At 41.1% G+C, this 15,068-nt stretch overlaps 1 protein-coding gene across 1 annotated transcript; it reads right to left on the bottom strand.

Annotated features, from left to right (window-relative positions):
• Positions 1 to 658: 658 nt before the first annotated feature.
• Positions 659 to 12,430, bottom strand: LOC119420901 (glycogen phosphorylase, muscle form). The gene is made up of 13 exons (XM_037688320.1): positions 12,117 to 12,430; positions 7,563 to 7,664; positions 7,378 to 7,456; positions 7,194 to 7,297; positions 5,634 to 5,765; positions 5,435 to 5,546; positions 5,282 to 5,364; positions 2,768 to 2,911; positions 2,512 to 2,604; positions 2,225 to 2,371; positions 1,079 to 1,242; positions 888 to 1,002; positions 659 to 796 (listed from the first exon to the last, which is right to left on the bottom strand). The coding sequence occupies exons 1-13, from the start codon at positions 12,357 to 12,359 to the stop codon at positions 659 to 661; spliced, it is 1,656 nt and encodes a 551-aa protein (XP_037544248.1). The 5' UTR covers positions 12,360 to 12,430.
• Positions 12,431 to 15,068: the final 2,638 nt, after the last annotated feature.

Here is a 15,068-nt window from a genome sequence, read left to right as displayed (position 1 = left end):
TATATATATATATATATATATATATATATATATATACATACATATATATAAGTAAAGGTGTTTTAAACCCTTCCCATACTCTTGCAATATTCCAAACAATGTCTCTAAACTCTAAATGCTCTAAAAGAGCACAGAATGTCATGATATCAGCTCCCTGCCTCATCTGCTCCCAGTCACTTGCAAGCACTCTTGGCCACGCCCACTTCCCCTCTCTGCACAGTGAACAGCTGATCAGCTGCAGCAGGAAGCTTATCCTGCAGTGTGGGCTGCACAAAGGTGCAGCAGGTGCTAAATAATTTAAAATGATTTATTTTAAATAAAAATGCCATGCCGATCATGCGGCTCATCCATCAATCAGCCAATTGTGTGTAATTTCCAATCTTATTTTTAAAAACCGCGATAAAGGGAACCCGCGATAAATGAACCGTGAAGTAACGAGGGACTACCATATTTCCAGTTCCCCCTCTCTGCTCACCTATAGGGGACAATTAGTGAAGCCATGATTTGGCTAGCCATTAGCCTAGCCTGGACAAAGACTATTGCTCCCTCCTTCCTGCTCTGGGATTGATGTCAAAGTAATAATAATAATAATAATAATAATAATAATTAAATATTACTACCAAATGGCTGGACTATGCCTTTAAAAAGAGTAGCAGGTTTATAAAATCACTGTGGAACCTGAGCTGCTCTTCACCTGCTTCACTTTGGCCACGTCCCGGATGAAGGCCTCGTCATTCACAAAGTCCCGGAGACGCTGGAGCTGGTCCAGATCACGGATGAAGTCCTCCCCGATCCTCTGATGGTCAAAAACACACTCCGTGTTCAGTTTTAGTCACACAGTGAGACCTAATTATTCATTCTGTTCACGTGTTCTGGGCTGAGCTGACCTCGGCAATGACCTCGGCCAGCCCGGGGTTGCACATGACCAGCCAGCGGCGGGGGGTGATGCCGTTGGTCTTGTTCTGGAACTTGTGTGGCTCCATTTCATAGAAGTCCTTGAACCTGAGGTCAGAGGGGACAAAATGACCACATCGATCACTTCCAAGGTGAAATCTGTTTTTATTATTTTGGAGCTTACACGGTGGCTTTGAGGATGTCGGAGTGAATCTGGGCCACGCCGTTGACAGCATGAGAACCCACGATGCACAGATGGGCCATGTTGATCCTCTTCTGCCCCCCCTCCTCGATCAGGGACATCCGACGAAGGCGATCCGTGTCTCCTGGATATTTCGCTGCCACTCTCTGTAAAATCACAAGAAACTCAACATTAAAAGTAATTTTCCATGTCAGGGCTGGTTCCTCCTCCTGATAATATGAAAGTCAACCTCTGCGTGCACACAGAGGGTCGAGACGGCTCTCCTCCCCGTCGACACGTGAGGAGCTGGAAGTGTTTATTGTGCCAGTCTGCCCAGAGCTCAGCATCAGGACCACTTCTCTCTCCTCTCAGCACAAAGTGGGAGTTCACTTCTGACAGACGCTGACAATAAAATCCATTTTGTTCTTTGACTCTAATATCACAGCATGCCAATCCCTGATGTCGTTCTCTGCATTTTAACAGGCTTCTCCGTCTCTTTTTGCAATCTAAAACCTGCTCACAGCCTGACGGGCACATCAAACATCAGAGCGGTGCATGTTGTTCTTTTACTTTTTATAATTATTATTCTAGATTTGAAACCATTTTCTTGTCACCTGCCAACATGAAAGGAATGTAGTCCTACAATCAGACATCACCCTGCTTGTCTGTTAGCAAAATATATCATGAACCATTGGATAGATCTTAATGAAACCCTCCAGACTTAATGACTGCATGTTCATCTACAACTGATTAGACGTTGGACTCAAATGGATTAAAGATGGCTGCTACAGCTAATCTAACTTAGAAAAAGTAAACTTTGTTGTAATTCAGTCAATTTTACCGATTTTGAGCTAGAATTTGGTGTGGTAGTAGCTGAGAGTCATCGCTATAGCATACATGAAGCTCTAACTGATCCAACAAGACTGCAGGTTCAAACTTTGCCCCGTAAGGCAGCAGTCCATGTGAATTCTTTCAAGGAGTCCTATTGTCTTCATGTTGTTCCACCGTCCTCTGCTCATCTTACTTCTCTGAGCAGAAAAAGTGAAGATTGGATAATTTGATCAGTGTTTACCCGCAGAGATCACTGGCTGTGTTTTGTGTGTGTGACTCATGGCAGAGTGGCAGCGTGCTGCAGCCTGCAGGACGCACCTCCAGGTGGCGGCGGTTGATCTCGTAGACAATCTCCAGGTGGCGAGGCAGCAGGTGAGCAAAGAGCTCCACTGGCCAGCGCTCCAGAGCTTCTGGAAGGACCGTGTGGTTGGTGTAGGCACAGGTCCGCACACAGACGTCCCAGGCCTGAGCAGAACCAGGACCAAAACAGTTACAGAACAGTCTAATTTAATTTTTGTTGTTACTTTGTTTGTCCAACCTGGACTCAGGCAGAACAAAATTTCACCCTTCAAACTTAAAATTCTAAATAAATGAAACTTGCTTACACTTTCCCATGTGAGCTTCTCCTCATCAACCAGAACCCTCATCAGCTCAGGAATAGCCATGGCCGGGTGAGTGTCATTCAGCTGGATGGCAACCTAAATGTGCAAAATAATGAAAAGTTTTTACAGAAACGTCCTTTGCAGGTGCAGTTCAATCCAACAAAACCCACCCGGTCCACACGCCGACAACATGCACGAAAACTTAAATTTGTTTTTGTAACTTTTCACAGAAGTTGTCCCGTCGAGGTTCAGGCCTCACCTTGTCAGGCAGTTTGCTGAAGTCGGTGCGAGCAACCTCCCGGGAGCCAAACTTGGACACCTTGAAGCGGCGAACGATGTCTTGGAGGGTGGCAGAAACCACGAAGTACTCCTGCTTCAGACGCAGCTCCTTCCCCTCAAAGAACTGAACACAGTTTGTTATTTTATTAAAGCTCCATCATCCAACTGAAAATGGACCCAACGTGCAGTTTCAATAGTATTTGGAGTACAGTAGTACTATTCAGCAAATACTCTTCAAAAATACACTCATACTGAATGTTGGTTCAGCATTCAACCCATTGTTTACTGTTGTTTTGTTTGTTTGTTTTCTATAGGTTTTTGTAAATTATCTACTTCTGCATACTTTGTGCTAATGTGTGATGAAAGCTTTATGACTCTTAGTTTTTTTTTATTTATACTTTTCAGAATTTTTTTTCCTTTTTCAAAAGATGTCCCCAAACAAAAACACCAAGCTCTCTAAGAAAACAATGTTCTGCTTAAAATCTGCTTCAGCTTCCATGATCAGTTTGTGTCTTCTTATGTCACTGTTAGTTTTTAGCTATTATTCTGATACTTTTATTTAGCTCAGACATGGGCGAACTACGGCCCTTTGGGCTTTTTTTAATCGGCCCACTGAACTTGTCCAAATTTTAAATATAAAAAAATATACATTTAATAATAAAATAAGATAACAACAACAACAACAACAAAAAAAAACTCAACAGTGTTTTTGGCTTCTTCCTGCGGTATGCTTTTCGGCTAGATTCGAGCCTCTCTCTACTTTTAGCTTTTGCCTAGAATTTTACTACTTTAAGCCTTTAACTAAACTTTAGCTGCCTTTAGCTACTGTTTTGCTACTTTTAACTTGTAGCTATACTTTTGATACCTCTTGCTTATCTCTAGATTTTTGCTACTTTTAGCTATTAGCTAGGCTTTTACTGCTTTTAGCTTCTAGCTACCCTTTTGCTATTTTAAATTTATGCCCAAAATGTTGCTCCTTTTACCTTTTAACTTACCTTTTGCTGCCTTTAGCTAATGCTTTGCTACTTTTAATTTGTAGCTATACTTTTGTTACTTCTTGCTTATCTTTGGAGTTTTGCAACTTTTAGCTTTTAGCTAGCCTTTTAATGCTTTTAGCTTCTAGCTACCCTTTGGCTATTTTAAATTTAACCCCCAAATGTAGCTCCTTTTACCTTTTAACTTACCTTTTGCTGCCTTTAGCTACTGTTTTTCTACTTTTAACATGTAGCTATACTTTAGATACTTCTTGCTTATCTCTAAATTTTTGCTACTTTTAGCTTTTAGCTAGCCTTTTACCGCTTTTAGTTTCTAGCTACCCTTTTGCTATTTTTAATTTATGTTCAAAATTTTGTTTCTTTTACCTTTTAACTTACCTTCTGCTGCCTTTAGCTACTGTTTTGCTTCTTTAACTTGTAGTGACACTTTTGATACTTTTGATTGTTGTTAGCTTTTTACAATTTTAGCTTTTACCATATACTTTGCTTTTTTTTTTTTTTTAGCTTTTAGCTAGTCTTCTGCTTCTTTTAGCATTGCCAACTGAGTTTCAGCTTCTTTGGTTTATTTAAAAAAAGTATTTTTATTAATTTTCACATTGAACACATAAAACAAAAGAAAGAGCATATGACTTCTTCTGCTAACTTTAAGTGATTCAGTGCTTAGCGTAAGTTTCTCTTTCTTTAAGTTTAGACAATTTGATGTTTTTCTTTAAATATTTATATAATTTGCAGGAGCCGTTTTATGTTTAATTCTGTGTTCATTTAGAAAAAAATTACAAAACACAAGTGAATAGATTCATTGTATCCTTTTTGTGAAATTTAAGTCTAATTTAGTTTATGAAGCAACAAAACTGATTTGTGTGTTAGGAACTTTTACTCCATCATAAATAATAAGATGATTTTTTTTTTATCTTGCTCTCCTTACACACATAGGCCTATATACATAAAAAAAGATTATACAAAGAAATGTCTAGACTTTATTTATTTAATCACATGACCTATTTCAAGTGATTATAAAAGACAAACTGTATGAATATTTTATTTTTGCAACTCGTACAACGAGAAACTGAGAAATGTTGGAGATAAGACGTACACGAGCTGTGAAAGATGCTGTTTTGAAAGCTGACAGAAACAAACAGTTTTACACGGCTGCAGCGTCTGAAACACGAGGCCCATTAGAGTTTCTGCTCTCTCTGTCGTGGACATAAATCACAACCCCCTACAATGAGTTATAGCTCAATAAACAGCTATCTCCTGCTGTAAATCCTCCTGCTACAGTCTTCAGAACACTGCGGTCAGGTCTTAAGTCAGATTCTTAAAGGCAGCTGCAGAAAAAGAAATCATTACGGACTAAAAGTGGCTTAAACTGAACACAAAAGACATTTGTCTGTTTTCCAGGAGTCCATCTCTCAGCTTATGAGCCTTATCGTCTCAGACAGGACACTGAGGCTGACATCTTTAATTCTGTTTTCTCAAATTAGACAGTTGTCTTTTCTTACATTATCGTTGGGGTACAGCACACGGGAGATGTTCTCTGCCAAGTTTCTGTCCAGAACAGCCTGAATGTAGCCGCCGACGTTGACTGTAAAGAAAGAAGGAAACACGGTTAGTTCAAGGTAGTTTTCATTGATCCACCGTTCTCAGACACGTACAGTCTTTGAGGTTGAACTCGCACGGTGCCTTTGCAGACCACAGCCTCATGGTGTTCACCACATTGTTCCTGTAGCCGGGGACGGGGGTGTCGTACGGCAGGGCCAACACTACCTGAGAACACCAACGAACAGAGAACCGGTGCTTTAAATTTGTTGTATCAGTTAATAAATTAATGTTTATTTCAGGGCCTTTAGTCACCTGAGTGTCCACCCATTTGACACCATCGGCAGTATGCTCGGTCCTGCCATAGAAGTGGACCGGACGCATGTACTCCGGGCGAGCCTTCTCCCAGGGGTTACCATAGCGCAGCCAATCATCAGCTTCCTCCACCTGGATGATTGCAGATATTTGCACTAAGACCGGCCCCATCGTAACCAAAAGCCAGAACAGAATTTCAGGACATATTTAAATACAGAAATACGTATAGTAGTTAAGGAATCAATTTCTGATGGTCCACTTTAGATTGTTTTTTATTATTTACAGTTAATCTTTTTTGTAGTTGTTGTTAAGAAAAGCTCTGTCTCACATTAATTTATTGAAGCTGGATTTCTTTGAAATTTAAATTTATTGTAAAAAATGTATTCTTCATACAACCTCCTGGCACCCTGCTTCCTGATGTTGAGGACACAGGTTTTAGACCAGTTGTCCTTATTCAGTGGAGCTGCATTTAAGTTTTATTTTTAATTGTAAACACAATATATATTTATATTTTAAACATCCAAATGTTCAGTCAGGTCATCTGGACAGTTCCTTGTTTTTTTGATTGATGAGATTGATGAAGATCGATGAAGATCGATGAAGCCCTTTGGATGGAGGACAAAACGTCTCTCAACAAAAAAAGAAACTGTCCAGATGACTTGACTGAACATTGTTGGATTTCTTTACCTGGATTATTGAGCATGAACTTTGATATATATTTTAAACGGTTAATTGCTTAAAAACAAACATTGTTTTTATGTTCAAATGGTTCTAGTAATCCTAAACAGCTAGAGGAAATTAAAAAGGCACATCAAGCAAATGTTTGGGATTCAGGAAGACTGTCTGGCCAAGGGGCGGCTGTGGATGAGTGGTTAGACCAGTTGTCCTCCAGTACGAGAATTGGGTGTCTGATTCCACCAGCAGTCACATAATAATAATAATAATAATAATGTGTATGTATTGTCATTATTGTAATTGTATGTTTCCATACAATGGTAAAATTGGCTCTCTGAATTTAACCCATCCACCCCCCGGTGGAGCAGTGGGCAACTATTGAAGGCACCCGGGGAGCAATTAAGGATATTGTGTGCTGCTCAGAGACACCACGAGAGGTGCCATGACTGGGGATCAAGCCTGGGACTTCCAGGTCCCGAGTCGGCTGCCCTGCCTCTACCCCATCTCGGCCACTCATGCTGGCAAGACACTGAACCCCTCATTGCCTCAGATGTGTGTCCGATGGGTGTATGAATGTGATAAAGCTCTGATTATTCTTTATAGAGGTCTAGTAGGGTGCTGTATGAATGGGTAAATGAGGACACAGATTGTAGTGTAAAGAGCTTTGAGTATCTCTATAAGATTGAAAGGCGCTATATAAGTACAGTCCATTTAACATTTACGGGGGGGGGGGGGGGGGGGGAGACACCAACCTCCTTTGTGGGGACCATTGCGACCAAAACACCCACCCTGCACTCCACCCCAGGTGGTGCCACTGAAACCCTCATCAGGACAGCGGCTTCCTGACATAGAAAAGAAACGACAGAGGAAACCTGGCCTTTATACCTGCCAGCCACTGACGATCTTTTGGTTGAAGATGCCAAATTCATAGCGAATGCCGTAACCGTAAGCAGCCAAGCCCAGTGAAGCCATGGAGTCCAAGAAACACGCTAAAACACACAAACATTTTAAAAATACATTGGCTTAAACAAAATTGAACATCCTGCAATGATAATAAATATTTGCTCACCAGCAAGACGACCCAGGCCACCGTTACCCAAACCAGCGTCTTCCTCCATGTCCTCCAACTCCTCCATGTCCAGACCCAACTGTGGGGGACACACGACAGGTTTTATGTGAGGCTGCTCCTTCATTTACACATAAGAACTGAATTTCACACTCATAAGAGGATTAAAACAAGCCACTTGGTCTCACCTGGTACGCTGCCTCATCGCAGGCGTTCTCCAGCGCCAGGTTCACCATGGTGTTCTGGAGCGTACGGCCCATGTAGAACTCCAGGGAGATGTAGTACACACGCTACAGTTTTGATGGAAGGAATAAATATATTATTTGTCATTTTAAATAGATAAACAGCCAGAAACAGCTGAAGGTATGAAAAGTGGTGTCTTTTATGGGCCACTGTATTGTCACGTCAGAAAGGTCTTTACAGCTGCGTGATCGCTACATGTTTGACTTTGAAACTATAAACCTGTGAAATCATATGCCGAATGTCACAATAACACCCAGAGCAGACTGTCAGAGAAATCTTCAGGTGTCGTGATTTAGTTTCATGCTCCGGAGCAGATAAATGTGCCACCTGAGCCTTCGTTTAGCCTTTACCATTTAGACACCGTTGTTTTTATTTATAATTAATTTTTTTACTCAGACATGGAAAGGACAGACAGGCAGAGCAGAGAAGGAAGATGAGAGGGGTGGGGATGGGGGCAGGGGGTGGGGGCAGATTGCTTTGGGTATTACATAACACAAACATTTTGGGCTGAGCAAAAAATAGCTGTGCAGAGGTCGATGTAAAGGTCAGGCAGAACCTGATAACCTTTAATTGTGGAGTTCAAGTCTGGAGGGACACAGATGGCTCAGTGTGTGAAATAACGAAGCCGATTGACAGAGCTTTATTCTCCAGTGCCCAAATGTAACTTTTACTTAAAGTGATTTTGAAGGATGGAAATGTTAAAAACATTTTTGGTTTTGAACAGCCTCCTTCTGGAGAAATACAGCAGAGTTGAAGTTTGACTGGCACAGTGAGCTAATGGCTATAGAGCAAAGATTAAAGTAAATAGCTGCCTTAAAAAAACCAACTATAATCTCATACATTTAATTTAACATTTAAAGTCTACTTTATAAATCTTCTCATCACCATTAGTTCTTTGTTTTATGGTGATTTACAAAGATGTCTTTACTGTTCTTTACTGGCTCAGGAGAAGCTAGCTGCAGCATTTCAAGCATTTAGCCTTCAATGATCTCTCATCACGGTGGCTCAGTTGGTAGAGCTGCCGCCTTTCAGCAAGAAGTTCGCTCGACTGAATCGGGGGACAGGGAGGGGGGACGTTTTGGGTGGAGTTGGATATTTGTCTCATTTGTCTCTATGTGTCCCTGTGATGAACTGGAGACCTGTCCAGGGTGTCCCCCACTTCTCATACAGTAATAGCTGGATATGGGCACCAATGACCCCCGTGACCCGAAAAGGAAGAGGCAGGTAAAAATAATGGCTGGATGGATGATTCCTCATTCATTGTGAAACCTATGATGGAAAGACATATAATATGTTTATAACATTTGTTCAGATTAATTTTTGTGAAAATGACGGGCAATTCTTTTCTGCCTTAGCACCACTCAGAGAAGCTGTTCGCTCCTCAATCTGTTAGCCTGTTGATATTTTAGCTTGTCAATCTCTTAGCTCGGCGATCTGTTCGCTTGTATTTCTGCCAGCTTGCTAATCTGTGACCTCATCAATCTGTTAGCCTGCCAATCTGATAAACTGTTGCTCTGTTAGCTCATTGATCTGTTAGCCTGTTGATTTGTTAGCTCATTGATCTGTTAGCCTGTTGATTTGTTAGCTCCTCGATCTGTTAGCCTCAGCCTGTTGATCTGTTAGTTCATCGATCTGTTAGCCTGTCTATCCGTTAGCTCTTTGATCAGTTAGCCTGTCGATATTTAAGCTCATCAGTCTGTTAGCCTGTTGATCGGTTAACTTATCGATCTGTTAGCCTGTCAACCTGTTAGGCTGTTAATCTGTTAACTCATTGATTTGTTAGCTTGCTGATCTATTACCCCGTTGATCTGTTAGTTGGTCGATCTGTTAGATCATTGATTTGTTAGCTTGTTAATCTATTAGCCTGCCAATCTGCTAGCCTGTCAATATTGGTTCATTGATCAGTTAGTTCGCCGATCTATGCCCTTGCTGATCCGTTAGCCTATTGATCTGTGACCTTCTCAATCTATTGGCCTGTTGATCTGTTAGCTCATCAATCTGTTAGCCTGTCGATCTGTTTGCTTATCGATCCGACAGTTCATTGATCTATTAGATTGTCGATCTGTTAGCTTGTCGAGCTGTTGGTCTGTCGGACTATGAGCCTGTTAATCTGTTATCATGTTGATCTGTTAGCTTATGGATCCAACAGGTCTTTGCTCTATTAGCTTGTCGGCTTGTTGATCTGACAGTTCATTGATCTATTAACTTGTCGATCTGTTAGTTTGTCAATCTGTTAGCTTATCGATCCAACAGTTCATTGATCTATTAGCTTGCCGATCTGTTAGCCTGTCGATCTGTTAGTCTGTTGATCTGTTAGTCTGTCAATCTGTTAGCTTATCAATCCAGCAGTTCATTGATCTATTAGCTTGCCGAGCAGTTAGCTTATCGATCTGTTAGTCTGTCTATCTATTAGCCTGTTGATCTGTTAGCTCATTGATCTGTTAAAGTTGTAACTGTTTTATAAACATTTACTGCTAATTGTAAACTTTGCTTTGAATGTATTTAATTGGAAATCTTGGGGTGTTTTTCCAATGTAAAGTTGACAGCAGCAGCTAGCTGTAGCACTTTTAGCCTGGGAGTCTTCGAGCTATCTTAATATTTCTTCTAGAATTACTGTGCAATTCTAAATTGATGGAGGTGAAAATTTACAAGATGTCATTCACATAAATTTTAATTCAATTGTTTTCAAATGGTTGTAATTCACATCATCGTTCATTCACTTCTTGGCCCCGTTTGGACTTTCTGTTAATATATCAGTCTGTTCAGAAATAATGAATATTTTCCCTTATGCACTTAAAAAAATTATCTACAACAATAAAATATTAATTATTCATAGTCTTTTCATAGAACTCCTCTTCTAAAGATCTGAACTATTTCTTTACCTGTCCTTTCAGCAAGAATGTAAAAGAGGAGTGCTGTGAGATGATATTTTTGTACCTAACATTATTTTTAGCCTGGGTGCCCTTCCTTGTGTGTTTTTTTTTTCCTTCTGGTCAGCCCAGTATACAATTCACCTTTGACCTTTTAGTTCAGAGCCTCTGTCCAAGGTGTCAGATTGTTTATGATGTAGTTCGTACATCTTAACATTTTAATGAAAACACTTCACTGTTTACCTCCTGAGAATAATGCTTAACTTCACATTACAGAATCTATTTATGCAAAGAGGAGGAAGAGGTTTTTTGTAAGAAAAGCAAATAAATATTAATCCTGGCTTTGCTCAGCTTATTAATGATCCTGCAAAAATCCCATTTCTCTCAAACTAAACAAAGCTAATATTTTACTTTGCCTTTGACTGTAATTACGGTTTGAGTGACACTTTGGAGCTGCAGCCTGCAGTTTGATTGTTTTATTCCATGTAACGTGCACCTTATTGTTCCTGCAAGAGTTGGTGGACGACGCAGGAGCTATTTCATGTCACTGCCTTTAAACCAGCTCTGATGTCCTTGGAGCTGAAGCTCATGTGACCCATGAGCGAGGACTATGTGCTCTGTGGTGACACAGGACTGGAACAGAAGGGCATGTGGAGGTTTAGTGTTTCAACAAACTATAGGCTGGGCAGCATACCAGGAGGGTGCGAAGACGTTTAAATGTCATGACTTGGTTTTACAGTAAGTCCACCAGACTGTAACTCGGTCTATCAGTGAAATAATTCATGTTGTTTTATTCTTGTTTGTTTGTTTGTTTATATTAGATGCAGGCTTGCACACTCTGAGGTAAAATCAGCACAAGCTCTGGAGCCAATAAATTAATCATAATGCAAAGTCAAAACATTGTATAGTTGGAGAAGCATAAAACTGCATGTGTTGCAAAAATAACAATGCGTTTAGTATGTTATGTTATATTTAAGTGTTTTATTGTGGTTCAGTTAAAAGGTTTATGTAAGAACACCTCACAAACAAAAGCAGTACATGGTATGGCTGTTTTTCTTTCATTTAATGAAATATTGTAAATAATAGTACATATTGGTATGCACAATATTTTCCAACTCTTCCTGCCTGAAAGCTTATCCTGACTCAGATATTTGATCATCAAGCCTTTTCTGTGGTGAAGATGATGCTTGTTTCTGCTCCCATGTTGATGGGCAAAAGAAATAAACTCAGTAGTAAAATACATTTCTACTTAAATTCAGATTAAGTTTCAAACAGCATAATTTAATAAATATTGCACACATTGGAGTTCTAATTATCCACCACCAGCCCAAGTTTTACCTTTTTTGCAAATCTTGGATGAAGCCAGCGTTTACTTTTAGTTTGGCTGAAATTAATGTAGATAAATATGTTCATCCCTTGTTGACAGTTTAGGCTTAAAAATATTTGATTAAATAAAAATGAGTGGATTTATTTACCATTTTAATTAATGCAGTTTCATATAAAGTTTCATGTGAGAACTGTTTTCATCCTCAGCCGTCAGCGATTTGTGTTTAATGTTGCAGTCTTTGAAGATTTGTGCATGCCAGTTGAGTTTCTGTCACTCTTAATGCTGCTGCAGACAGAACTTACTTTGGGATCCGTCTCATAGTAGTGCTGCTGGGTTCTGATCCACCTGCCGATCAAGTGGTCTCGAACCGTGTGGGCCAGAGCGAAGTAGTAGTCCCTTTTGGTCGCCACATTTCTGTCCTTCACCAGCGTAAAGTGGAGGTGCCTGTTGAAGTTCTGCTTCAGCTCAGTCACATTCTCCACGCCGGCAAGGCCTCGCACTGAAATCTGTTTCCTCCTCTCATGGTCAGACAGAGGCTTGGACATGGTGGCACGAGTGGCTCGGGTCAACTCTGGGTCTGGGAGCGAGTAAACAGCAGGAGAGGCACCAGCTCTGCAGCCTCAACATCAGCCTTTTAAAGACACGACTATGAATATTAAGCAAAGGGTGGAGTGAGGGGATATTTTAGGTGGAGGGGGGTGGATTATTTGTTACGTGTCTCTCTGGCAGATGGATGGCTCATCTCATAACATGAAGGGATCGTTTACCAGCGGAAGTTTGGTTCTTTTTGTTCAGCCTCATCAAAACAAACAGTTTCAATGAGAAAAGTGGACGAACGTCAGATTAGACAGATTACACATTCAGATTAAATACATTCACAGCGGTGACCATCTGAAAACAAATGAAGTGTGGTTCCGTGGAAAGGTTATAAACAATAAATATCTTACCTGCTGTTGATGGTTCTTTGAACTAGTTCGTTTATGACCAGAATGAGGTCAACACCGATTCACTTGCAAGTGGATCTTAAAACAACTCCAATCTCAAAATATTTGGAGCGATTTGTTTCAGTTTAAATTGTATAAATCTTTATGCTCCAGTGAGGTTTTTTTTTTTTAACATAGTCTTCTGATCATCAGCAATCCTTCTGGTTTGAAGACAATGATCATCCATTCTAATTTGGTTGACTGATCCAGAGGCTCGTGTTGTTTGGACTTTCTTTAAACTGCTCTCTGATAATCTTTGCTTTACTCTGAGGGTCTCAGAGAACCCCTAAAGGAGGTGATTGTTAGGAAATTTGGGGTCAGAGGTTATGGATGTTTTTATTACTATGGCTGGGAATGTTAACTCTGCCCATGAATCATATGTTTGGGTTAGTAGAGAGAGCTGGATGAGGAGCTGAGAGAGGCTGCAGCAGGCAGTTGGCAGCCCAGAGTCTGTGAACTCATCTGAATTGATAAAGGTATAAAAACAAGCTAAGGAGGCAACTCAGGGCAGATTCTCATGACTGATCTTAATGTGTGTACTTTATGTATACAGTAGTCCCTCACTTATCGCAGGGTTACTTTCCAGACACCCTTGTGATAGGTTAAAATCCACCAAGATTGGCGGTTATATTTATTTTAATATTTATATATTTTAATGCTTTATAAACTCTTCCCACACTCTTGCGACGTTCTTAACAATGTTCTAAACTCTCTAAATGTTCTAAAAGAGCACAGTGAAAGAGAGCAGACAGACTGATGCTACGTTTTTTTTTTTCATTTTCATTTACCCTTTATTTATACAGGTAGTCTCATTTTCAAGAGAGACCTGTTTAGGGAGCAGATGGTGGGAGTTAAGGGCCTTGCTCAGGGGCCCAGAGTGGGGCGAATGAGGGTGGAGGGAGGTGTGGGTGTTTCACCTTTTCCACCCACATTTTGATGTTGACGGTACCGGGAGGTGAACCTGCGACTTTCGGATCACAAGCCCATCTTGTAACCTCTGTGCCACCACTCCCCTAACTGGTTACTGATCTACCGGGGACGGACTGGCCATCGGGAACACCGGGACATTTCCCGGTGGCCTGGCCTGCTCAGTGATCGCCAGGGGCTGGACCAAAGGCTCGGTTCAGGTCGTACTTGATTATTTTAAATAAACAATCCATGTCGCTCACTCGGGTGTTCACCACACTGAAGCTCCCACTGTAGCAATGGGGAAAGACAGACCCCACCCTCGCCCCCTCCTTACTCTTTCTGAGGCTCTGTCACAGCACCTGTTATGTGTCTCTGCTCTGCTGTGACAGAGCCTCGGAAAGAGAAAGGAGGGGGCGGGGTCTGTCTTTCCCCATTGCTACTGCTCAGGGAGTGGGCCAGGCCACTGGCAAATGTCCCGGTGCTCCCAATGGCCAGTCCGCCCCCTCAGCACAATGTTGGTCACCTTCCATCAATCGTGTGTCATGTACAGTCTTACATAAATACCTGCAAAAGAGTGAGTATGCGAATGTCGAGCCACAAAGTATTGAGGGACTACTGTATATATTTAACCTGTAATGAACATCTGATCTTGCAAGTAAATACCAGTTAAAAATCTTCTCCTGCCGTCGAGTGTGGTTCTTTTTGAGTATGTAAGATAAAGTGGGAATATTTTTCTCCATCAGTGATCCAGAGCAAAGGTTTCCCACCTGATGGTTTTATTCTTCCTGCTTTAAGACGTTCTCCCATTTCTTGAGTTCTCCACTTAGTTTTGAAGACAGAACCTTCTCAGCCTCAGGACCTTGGCATGCAGAAATGTTGGTCTTGCAGTGGGTTTTCACGATGCATTCTTCCATCCTGGTCATATTCAACATCGTCGTCCTCCTGGTGCCCACTGAGAATCACTAACAGCTTTGGTCAAACCTCTGCAGTACCTCAATGTGGTCTCTGTAGGTAACTGCACAGGACGACTGCAGCGTAATGTACTGGTGAAACGTCTGAGGTCACTTGAATGCACAGAGTAGCAGATGGCTGTAGCACTTCTGGTGCAACCTGGGGCTCTTCCTGCAAAAACATCACAATTGTTCTGCCTGAATAACTGCATAATGACTGCATGTAAATATAAATAAAGCACTGTTTGCAGGAATATGCTCATGAGATTTCAACAAACCCAACTTCTAAACATGTCAGCTTTCCCCTGAAGTGATTTAGCACTGCTCAGTATTACCACTAAAAAGTGAACATTGATTTTGCTTCTTCTACAAGGTAAATCACAACAAAACGTGCCTCAGTAGAGCGTGCAGC

The sequence above is a fragment of the Nematolebias whitei genome, chromosome 14, assembly GCF_014905685.2.
Source record: "Nematolebias whitei isolate Nwh7 chromosome 14, NemWhi1, whole genome shotgun sequence".
In the NCBI taxonomy this organism is placed as follows: Eukaryota; Metazoa; Chordata; class Actinopteri; order Cyprinodontiformes; family Rivulidae; genus Nematolebias; species Nematolebias whitei.
This window is presented reverse-complemented; position numbering and strand designations above follow the sequence as displayed.

Coding starts and splice junctions, on each gene's coding strand:
- LOC119420901 (XM_037688320.1), bottom strand. CDS start 12,359: ATGTCCAAGCCTCTGTCTGACCATGAGAGGAGGAAACAGATTTCAGTG. Junction 5,766..7,193: donor AGATCGTCAGTGGCTGGCAG/GTATAAAGGCCA, acceptor GCAATCATCCAG/GTGGAGGAAGCTGATGATTG. Junction 2,372..2,511: donor AGAAGCTCACATGGGAAAGT/GTAAGCAAGTTT, acceptor GGTTCTGCTCAG/GCCTGGGACGTCTGTGTGCG.